Source organism: Temnothorax curvispinosus, unplaced genomic scaffold, assembly GCF_003070985.1.
Source record: "Temnothorax curvispinosus isolate PA1 unplaced genomic scaffold, ASM307098v1 QBEX01001687.1, whole genome shotgun sequence".
Taxonomy (NCBI): domain Eukaryota; kingdom Metazoa; phylum Arthropoda; class Insecta; order Hymenoptera; family Formicidae; genus Temnothorax; species Temnothorax curvispinosus.
Window position 1 is genome coordinate 42,976 of NW_020211467.1, and position 10,661 is coordinate 53,636.

Below are 10,661 nucleotides of genomic sequence, written 5' to 3' on the forward strand. Positions count from 1 at the left end.
ATGAGAATGAGTACAATAAAATAAGTATATTACAAAATATATACAGAATGTACAAAGTTCCTTTACTTTTAGCAAAGCAAGAAGCCGTGAACGCGCGCACTGAATTGAGCACGGCGTGCTAGAAGCAGTAAAGCGGGTTCGCGAAGCGAGATAGCGGAATTTCGTGTTCTAAGCGAAAGTATTCGAAGCGGTGTGCAAGGCGGTTTTAACTAGCGGGTGAACTTCGACAAAAAGAGAGCCCTCGGTACAGCGGCGAACTTTTTATTAATCTTGAGTCGAGGCTCTCTCCGGGCTAATAACCAATAAATTTAAACATCGAAGGTTGTTTAAGGACTCACAATCAGGTGCGTGATTGGTGGCCAAGAGCCGGCCGCGGGAAGGTTTGCGCCTGACATGCGCGGCGCTCGGATTTCGAAAGGTGATTGGCCATCGGCGGCTTACGTCATCGTAGCGACAATTTTCGTTTGGCGATCCGCAGAAATCGTTGCTTGTTTTCGATAGCAATGTTTATGGCATGGATTTTTGCTTGCTTGTGCGACCGGTTCGCCGTGACTTTGTTATTAATAATAATGTTAGCAAACTTTCCGGAATAAGAATACCGGAAAAATCCATGCCATAACTTGACTGTAATTTAAGGCGAAATTTCGATCGACTTATATTTTACTCAAGCGTGCGTGTTCGGACATGCGATTTTCGACGCGGATTATTACTATCTCAAACACATACAGGGTGTCAATTTGAAAACTTTCAGTCGAAATATCTTGGGAATTAGTAATGATATCAAAACACGGTTTGGAGAAAATGTAGGGGAGCAAGGGGGACATATACTTTAATTTAAAAAAATTTGACCTTAGGTGGAGGCGTCAAGGTCAAATAAAGGTCAACTTAATTTTTTTAAATAGACACATTATTTTTTTAAATATCTACGTTTGTAGCCCTTTTCATTACGAGCTCAACGCGTTATGATCCAAAGTCGCCAAAGATCAAATGACCAAATGCAGACTCATAGTATTATTGTCTTTGTACATGTTATAAGACACCTTTTACAGCTGCAGCTTGCGAATCGACAATATTAAATTCATTGCAAAATGACCTAACACACTTCAAGTTGAGTTGCTTTGTACGGTTCTGTTTTTCTTTGCTATTGATCCTGTTTCTTCAAATTTTAATATTAATTGTTGTACGCAGGTGTGACTGACATTTTTTCAGTTTACTTAAACTGGTAAGTATAGTGAATGCTAATTTGTACTACAAGCGTTAACATGATGATTCCGCGTGCCCAACTAAGTCATCATGACATTGCCCATGTCCACGAACATAAACATGTACAAGAAATAGCAGTCTAACAACAAGATCCGTTCGATTTCGATTTAGTTTTGATTTAGTAAAGAAGCTGCAGCTGTAAAAGGTGTCTCATAACATATACAAAGACAATAATACTGTAAGCCCGCATTTGACCTTCGAAGATTTTGGATCATAGCGCGTTGAGCTCGTAATGAGAAGGGTTACAAACGCAGATGTTTAAAAAATTGTGTCCATTAAAAAAAATTAAGTTGACTTTTATTTGACCATGACGCCTCCACCCAAGGTCAAATTTTTTTAAATCAAAGTATGTCCCCCTTGCTACCTTATATTCTCTCCAAATCGTGTTTTGGTATTTTTACTAGTTCCCGAGATATTCCGAAAGTTTTCAAATTGACACCCTGTATATATAAAACATTAAATACGTTTAGAAAACATATATGTATATATAGGGGAGACCGGAACGAAGTCGTCACCGGGGCGGAGTTGTCACTAGTTATTTCGAAACCTGTATGTTGTGTAAACTCGTCATTAAAATATAGTAAACGCTACTTATGGTGCTCATGTGACCAACGGAGTTGAACAGAGTTTGGTGAGATTATGTGCCATGTTGTGATTTTTATTAATCAAAATCCAGTCCGAGAATAAAGTGACGACTCCGCCCCGAGGGTGTGACGACTCTGCCCCGGTACTTTTGACATTTCAATTTTTGCACTTTTGTCGTTTTTATTCTATACCGGTTGAACAAAACGACGTAGACCAAAAATGCCCTAATAAATTTTGTTGTCAAGTGTTCACTTTTTGCAACGGTATGTCACATTTTACTAAAATTATTTGTTTTGTTGTTAAAAATCGGCACCGAAAAAATAGTGACGACTTCGCCCCGGTCTCCCCTACTAACACGTGTTATCTGGGTATAATATTATCCAATGTATTTTTAATATTCCGAAAAATAATACTACAATATTTGTCACAGAGATATATCCAATATTAATCAAAATGTTTATAATAAATATTTATATTATATTATATTATATTTATATTATATTGACAAAAGATATAAAAAAACATTTCAGTTTATATATAAGAAATATTTTTCAATACATTTCCAAAATATATTTTATATATCATTAGTAATAATTTTTGTATTATTCCAAAATCTTTACAAAAAATCTTTATAAAATATTTACTATAAATTTTTGGAAAATAAACTTTTAAAATATTTATAAATATTTATTATAAATATTCATAAATATTTTGTGCTGTCTGGGTAGTTTATGACGTCCTGATGAAAAGTGACTATGAGCACAAAGTCCAAAAATGGACAGTTTTCGAGTTACAGAGCGTCAAACATCGGAAAAATGGATTCAACGGCTCATGGTAGTTCTTAATGTGTGCGGTCATGTTGGTGTGTGCCTGTGTGTGTGTGTGTGTGTGTGTGTGTGTGTGTGTGTGAGTGTGTGTGTAGGTGTAAATAATGTCACGCGCGCGCGCAAACACACACACACACACACTCACTCACTCACTCACTCACACACACCCACACACTCCCATACTTACTCACTCACACCACACACACACACACACACACACACACACACACACACACACACACAGAGGCACAAACCAGTACGACCGTACACAGGACTACCATGAGCCGATGAACCCATTTTCCTGATGTTTGACGCTCTGTAACTCGAAAACTCCATGTTTGGACTTTGGGCTCATGGTTACTTCACCAGGACGTCATAAACTATACATAATAAAACTACTAAATTTTCAACCAATTTGATCGGGATACTATACTTTGACCACAGATTTACCTAAATAAATATAATTTCTTGTAAAGATAGCATACATGTACAAAGAGAACGCGCAATGTTTTTTTTATATAAATTAATTTTACATAAATTAAACTTATAACTTTTCTTAAATAATCCATACCAATATAAAGATCTGATTTTAACGTCAATATTTGTAAGATGGTATTTTGAATTTCTTCTCAGTTATATTTTCTATAATATCCGTGATGTATCCTTGTTCTTCTGAATCCTCCTCTTTTTCGTTTTTCGCGTCATGACAAACATCTTTCTCCTCATCTTCCGCGGTGCGAACCTCAGCTTCTCCCTTTGCCAGTTTGTCTACAAAAACAATTTATCAATTTAAAAATCTCTTTGAAATTATTTCGAAAACAAACATTTTCTTTTATTCTACTTTCTTCATTACCTTTCTTTTTATTTTTTCGTTGTTCCTCGCGCTGAACGGCATTCTTCATATGAGCGGGTGTTAAACAGTGCTCGTCGTATTCTATGCGAGACGGGAATTCTTTTAGACAAGGGAAACAGCGGGGATGCAAAAAGATTTTTAATTGATGATGCTTTTCGCTCTTTCTATGCGTAGACAAGGTTCCGTAAAAATTCAGATCGCACATCGTACAATATTCTCTCACGTTGAAATCTACAGACACCTGCAATCAAAAGATCATAAAAAGATACAAATACTATTACTATATCAAATATGTATGTGCGTCACACTCTTTTCTAGAAGACATGATTCTTACTTTCTTTCCGCGTCGTTTCGAGTTGTTCAAGCTAAGTTCACGCTGCTCCTCGGCAACTCGCAGCTCGTGTCTCATCATCAGATTGCCTTCAATTTGTACGACTCGTCCAACTTCCATCATCAGCTGATGCGCACGTCCACGTAGGTGAGTCGTATCCGTGCTGCTACTGAGCTTGTTCAGATCGGATAAGGAACGCTCCTCCTCTTCAAGCACGCTTCTGGCCTTATCCAACCAAATCGAGAACGTCGTGAGTTCATTCTTGAACTTTGTTAATTCATCTCTGGCACCAATGAGACGTTTCACTAATTTGTCAATGCGATCTAACGCTTTGTCAAATCGGGTTCTAAAAAATCGACTGTTCTTTTCCAAAGTAGACTCTTTGTCGCTGAATAACACATTGCTGCCCGTCAAGACGACCTGTCGAATCTGATCCAAGCAGGATGAAACGGATCGATTGTGCGATTCAAGATCTTCCTTTATTTCTTTCATGATAATTATCTGCTTTCTTAACTGCTCTACGTCTTCCTTGACGGTATCCTGATTCGCCAGCTTGTCCTCAATTTCGGAGATCCACTGCAGAAGCTTAGAGAGCGTCTCGTCACAGAGCTTGTACTTTTCCTCCACCGCTTGCTTAACTCATTGTCAGTCCGCGATGTCGGCCCGCTCGGCGCGTCGCAGAGCTCTCGCTGGATTGCCTCGAGCAGCGACACCCGATGACCCTCCTCGTTCACTCCGCATGGACCTAACAGCCGATCGGCCAGCGATAATACCGTCGCGAGCGGCCTCCTCGATCGACACGCTCGTCCTGCCATCGCTCGACGTCACTATTCTACCGTTCCTAACGTCGAGGTCCTGAGCCGGATCGCCTCGTGCGAACGCTTGAGCAGGGCACCACCGACGCCGACGCGACGGGTGGAATGGCCCCCGGGTTGGAGGCCTCGCCATTACGACAATATGCGGCCTGCTCCGCGCTGTAACTTCGCTTTGAGGTCTCGCTTGAGAAAGTCGTCTCGGGGGACTCACGCCGCAGGAACAGACTTTATATATTACTAGCATGCCCCGCCGGGCTTCGCCCCGGAGAACATGTGTATTAAGACACGCAAATAGTCTCTCTCTCTCTCTCTCTCTCTCTCTCTCTCTCTCTCTCTCTCTGAGTGTGAGTATTGGTGGTGGTTGGATTTTCTCGCTCCTGTTTCAAGCCAACATTTCTGCTGCCGTTAATTGCCTTCGGGCTATTTTTTTGCAGATTCTTGCAAGTCTTTCGTTGCTTGACGCGTGTGATCCTCATTTTTTATGAGATTGCCTCCCAGTTCCTAGCATTTTTGGGTCAAATCTCTTTGGTCATCCTAACCTCACTTCTGGTATCGTCGTGGAATCTTGGTCCTGCCCGAGCCGGGGCGTCCGCCCGTTGCGCATGCGCCTGCTTCCTGGTCTGCTCTTTCTGCACCTCACTGCTTTTGGGTTGCCTGTCTGCTCTCTATTCGGTGCGTCTGTGCGGTGTGTGCCTGCCCTGGCTGGCGTAGACTGCCTTGCCCGCGCCTGATTGGTTGCTTCGTGATACCGACTGTGGACTCGCAGTATAGCGTGCCGTGTGTCTCCGCCGCGATCCTTGTTGGCGTGAACTGCCTTGCCCTCGCCTGATTGGTCGCTTCTTATTGCCAACTGTGAGGTATCATCGTGTCGTGTGCCATGCAGCGCGACCGAACATGCAACAGATGCTCTAAGTCTATTGCTGGGCAGTTCGTCTCTTGCAGTGAATGCACCAGGGAATTTCACCCTGGTTGCGTCAAGGCGTATCTTAACACGAAATCAGCTAGTGCGTGCTGCTTGGCTCGATTACCGACTATGCCGCCGCCGCCCATCGACTCTCATGCGCCTCGTGTCGGCGATTGCAAGAGTGCTGTCTCGTCGCCGCTTGCGGATGGAGTTCCTCCCCCTGGCGCCCAATCTCTCACCACCGATGCGATGCTCCGATCTATTTTAGCCAGGATGGATGAGTTGGACAAAAGGTTTGCTGACAGGCTTGACGCCGCGTTCGAGAAGTCGGATAAGAAAATCTCCGCATTTATAACTCGCCAGGAGGCGGTAAATGCTGATTTTGCGGATAAGCTTAACCAGCTTCCTGACGTCATCAAACTCGTCGCGGGTCACGGTGATAGGATCGCTGCGTTGGAGGCTCGGAGCTCTGTGCTCCTTGGCTCTCAGGGTGTTGACGCCGCCCTGACTGCTGTGTCGCGTGTCCCCCGAACATCCGACATTATCGTCTCGGGCATTCCTCACTCTCTGGCCTTAACGGCTGATGAAGTAGTAACTGGTGTTTTTCATGCGCTCGGGGTGTCTTGCTTGATCTCGGATGTTTTGGAGACGCGTGACGTGGCTGGGCGTGGGGTGTCTGTGTCGCTGGGTGATGCGTGGGGATCGTGTCTGGCCCTCGAGCAGAACTGTCCTGCTAATCGGACGCGATCCTTAATTGTAGCGCTTAAGTCGCGCGAGATCCGCGACCACATCATCCGGGCCGCCCGTGGCAAGCGCCGGCTTGCGGTGGGCGATGTGTTCTCGGGGGGCTTTCCCGGTAACATTTACATAAATGAACTGCTTCCAACACAAACGTACAACTTGTTGCGTCGGGCGCGAGCCAGGGCTAAGCAATTCTCTTTTAAGCACTTTTGGACCAAAGATGGTCGCATCTTTGTCCGTAAGGCTCAAGGTCAACCCCCTATTTCTATTGATTCTGAGGCTGATCTTGCGGAGCTTCAGTGATCTGTTGCGGCAGATGTGGATCCTCTTGCTTCGCGTGGTCGCCTCAGCATTGCTTGCTTTAACGCCTGCTCCCTTCCTGCTCACTTGGAGTCAATCCAGGCCTTCATTGCACTGAACTTTTTTCATATTATCTCGATTACTGAAACCTGGCTTCACTCTCACATCTCTGATGATCTAGTTCGCATTCCTGGATACTATTTGTTGCGTGCTGATAGGGATGGCAGGGAGAGAGGGGGTGTTGCTTGCTACATTCACGACTCGCTGCGGGCGCGTGTTCTCGCGTCGTCTCCTCTCGTCTTCTCGAATGAGCCTGAATTTCTTGTTCTGGACATTCGGGGCGATGATTGTGAGCCTCTCTTGTTTACGTCAATGTACCGTAGACCTAAGGGAAAAAACTTCTGTAAATATGTTGATGCTCTCACTACATTCATGCATAACTATAGAAATATCATCATTTCAGGTGATCTTAACTGTAATCTTCTCGCTTCATCTTACGATTCTGATCACCTTAGAGATATGGTCTCACAGTTGTCGCTAAGCATTGTCGATTCGCAATCAACTTTTCACACTCGCTCTTCTGACTCGTGGTTGGACGTTTTTATAGTCGATAGCCTTGATAAAGTCCTATCGTTTCGTAAATCGGATGCGCCTTTCATTAACGGTCACGACCTGATTGAGCTGAAGTACATGTTTGTGGTTCCATCTACTTCAAATCGTACTTTAGTTCGACGCAGCTTCAGGGATTTCGATGGGTCAGGATTCGTCGAGACTCTCACCTCTGCGTTGTCCTTATCTTTCGCCGAGGACTTCAGCCATAAGAGTCTTAATAGGCCTGACTTGGACGACATCTTGAATACCTTGACTGACGACTTCACGTCGTGTCTTAATCAGTATGCGCCCATCCGCACTTTTCGTGTTACTCGCCCAGCTGCGCCTTGGCTTACTGACCAACTTGCTCGCAGAATTCAACATCGCAACCGTCTCTATAATACTGCCCGAAGATCACGTGACATTCTCGATTTTCATATCTATAGGCAATATAGAAATGATCTCACAGACGACTTGAGAAGGGCCAGGGAGCGCTATCACATGGAGAGATTGACTGCCATTTCTGATCCATCCAGGTTATGGCGTGAGCTTGCCAATCTTGGGCTCATTGAGTCTCCTCTATCTTCTCCGCTCAACTTTTTTTCTCGTGATATCTTAAATGCCCATTATGCCTCCATCTCCAACTGCTTTCCTTCTTGTACACTTTCTCAATTTTCCGACATCATCTCATCCATAGTACCTGACGCACCACTTTTCAGTTTTTCTCAGATCACCTTTGAGGACCTTAGCTCCTTTGTCTCCGCTTCTTCTGTCTCTCTTGCCTCGGGTTATGACCAATTACCTCTATACGCCATAGCCTTAGCCCTGCCCCGGATTGGCAATCTCCTTACCACATTTTTTAATTGTTGTCTAAATTTCAGTCACTTCCCGTCCTTGTGGAAGCGAGCCATACTTCGACCGCTCTCCAAAGTTAAATCTCCCGCTTCTCCTTCGGACACGAGGCCTATTGCTAATCTGTGTGAACTCTCTAAGTTGTTCGAAAAAATTCTACACCGCCAGATTTCGGACTTTATAGCTACTCATAATATTCTCGATGATCGGCAATCCGGTTACCGGAAAGGCTATTTCACCCAGTCCGCTTTGCTGCGGTTGCTCCATGACATTAAGTATGGCGTCGACGTGGGTGAGGTGTTGATTCTTGTCCTCTTCGACTTCAGCAAAGCCTTTGACACGGTCAGTCATTTTCTACTGTTGACCAAACTCAGACAACTAGGGTTTTCTGATTCGGCCCTCAAGTTAATTTTTTCGTATCTAACTGGTCGATGTCAGGCTGTCGTTGATTTGGAGGGCGTGTTCTCTGACTGGCTGTCTGTCACTTCAGGTGTTCCACAAGGATCCGTCCTAGGTCCTCTCCTTTTCTCTTTATTTATTAACGACATTGGTGCCTTCTTGAGATATACTGAGCGCATTATATTCGCCGATGATACACAGATCTATCGCAGAAGTCCCCTTAGTCAACTGAGCGTTGCTTTACACCTCGTCGCACATGACGTGGGTGTCATCTCACAATTTGCTGCAACCAACGGATTGACTCTCAATCTTAAGAAATCAAAAGTCTTGATTTTTGGCAGCAGGAGTCACGTTAGACACTTAAATTTAAATGACCTACCTCTCGTTTCAGTTGGCGGTACCTCCATCCCATTTGTTACGGAGACTCGAAACCTCGGGGTCATCATGCGCTCCGACCTTTCTTGGGAGGGTCACGTTTCACACATTTCAAGAAGGGTACACTTTACACTGCACAAACTGAAATTTCATAAGAATTCATTATCAATTAATCTACGTGTTAAACTTGTGACCACCTTGATTTTGCCTTTGTTGGACTACTGCTCTCTTGTATACAACGACGTGACCGAGGAACTAAATACCAGGCTTTAGAGGCTCTTAAATTGTGCTATTCGTTTCATTTTCAATTTAAGGCGTGACGAACGCATCACACCTTACCGGCATCGATTGGGGTGGTTATCGGTCAAATACCGCCGTCTTTACTTTCTTGGTATCGAAATGTTTAAGGTGTCCCATGACTTATCTCCTAGTTATCTCTCTGAAATCTTCGTTGATCACGACCCCTCAGTCAGGCGATCATCACGACTGGCGCTACCGCACTCTTTTCATGTTCCAAATCACAGAACTGAAACCTATCGCAGGTCCTTTCATCTCGCGGGCATCTACTTTTGGAACTCGCTTCCTTATGATGTTGTTTCAGCAACGTCTGTCACCGTTTTTAAGGGTAAACTATACGACTATCTTTTCTCGCTTGAGCGTAACTCTATCTAGAGCCTTATATTAGTCTCTGCCTTATGCATGATCTGATTGAGAGTGTCAACCTATCGCTTATACGTCGATTAGTTTAAGTTACTTTTAGTGTTCATTAATTGTTCTTGCGTTTCTTGCGAGTTGAATCTGAGACTTTTTTCATTGCTCTGTGCATCTTTTGCGTAATATTGGAGGTGTGCTTCAACCCTTTTCTTTACTCTACCGATTCCTCAGCTTACGTTGCAGTTCCACTGCTGGTTGCTGCTTAATGCACATCTGTCGCTTTTATATTATACTATTTTTACTGTTCCTCTTATGTAGATGTATTACTTCTGTTCTTATTTACAACTTTTTGTTTTTTTTTTCCGATTGTTCTACCTTTGTAATGCATTACTTGCCTAAAGTCATTGACTATGGCATAATAAAAAAATCAATCAATCAATCAATCTCTCTCTCTCTCTTTCTCTCTCTCTCTCTCTCTCTCTCTCCCTCCCTCCCTCCCTCTCTCTCCCTCTCTCTCTCCCCCCTCTCTCCATATGCATTGCTCTCATACGCGTAACTTTTGCCATTTTTTAATTTTCAATATTACAAATTTATATTTCGGAAATAAAGAATTTTTGCATATAATATGCCATACCTCAATTTTGTGTCAATACCGCCAGCATTAGCATTACCCAAGATGTACCACATGGAGGTTGCCTGGTCGGATTTACACCTCTTGTGTATGTGTGTTTGTGTTAATATTTATGTGTGTGTGTGTGTGTGTGTATGTGCGCGCGCGTGTGCGTGCGTGTATGTTTGTGTGTGTGTGTGTTTGTCTTTGTGTGTGTTTGTCTGTGTGTGTATTTGTGTATTTATGTGTGTGTGTGTATGTTTGCTGTGTCGAAACTTCTACCCCTGTTTTATATAAAATTCTTTATTATTATAATAAAAAAACAGTTTGTAGCCTTTTTTTATTTGGTATAATCTCGGTAACAAAAAATTATACACTTTATAGTTCTCCCTGAAAAATTCTACCCCTATTTCATATACTTTTAGTAAAAATTTGGTCAATTATTTCTCGAAAAATTAAAAAATTAAAAAAACCGGTTTCCAGAAAATCGGTAAAAAAAACTATACACTCTACTTCTACACTCCCCGGGAAATTCTACCCTTATTTCATATACTTTTAATA

The 10,661-nt window shown here is 43.1% G+C and overlaps 1 protein-coding gene across 1 annotated transcript; it reads right to left on the reverse strand.

The window, feature by feature from the left end:
• Positions 1–3,185: 3,185 nt before the first annotated feature.
• On the reverse strand, positions 3,186–4,807 carry LOC112467793. The gene is made up of 4 exons (XM_025036611.1): positions 4,633–4,807; positions 3,863–4,497; positions 3,529–3,769; positions 3,186–3,443 (listed from the first exon to the last, which is right to left on the reverse strand). Exons 1-4 carry the CDS (start codon positions 4,805–4,807, stop codon positions 3,271–3,273), a joined length of 1,224 nt encoding a protein of 407 aa, XP_024892379.1. The 3' UTR covers positions 3,186–3,270.
• Between the last annotated feature and the right edge of the window lie 5,854 nt (positions 4,808–10,661).

Excerpts from the sequence above, each read along its gene's own strand:
- LOC112467793 (XM_025036611.1), bottom strand. The coding sequence starts at position 4,807 with ATGGCGAGGCCTCCAACCCGGGGGCCATTCCACCCGTCGCGTCGGCGT. Across the intron at positions 4,498-4,632 it reads CGAGGAGGCCGCTCGCGACG|TTAAGCAAGCGGTGGAGGAA; the intron begins GTATTATCGCTG and ends ACTGACAATGAG. Across the intron at positions 3,770-3,862 it reads CGAAACGACGCGGAAAGAAA|GTGTCTGTAGATTTCAACGT; the intron begins GTAAGAATCATG and ends TTTTGATTGCAG.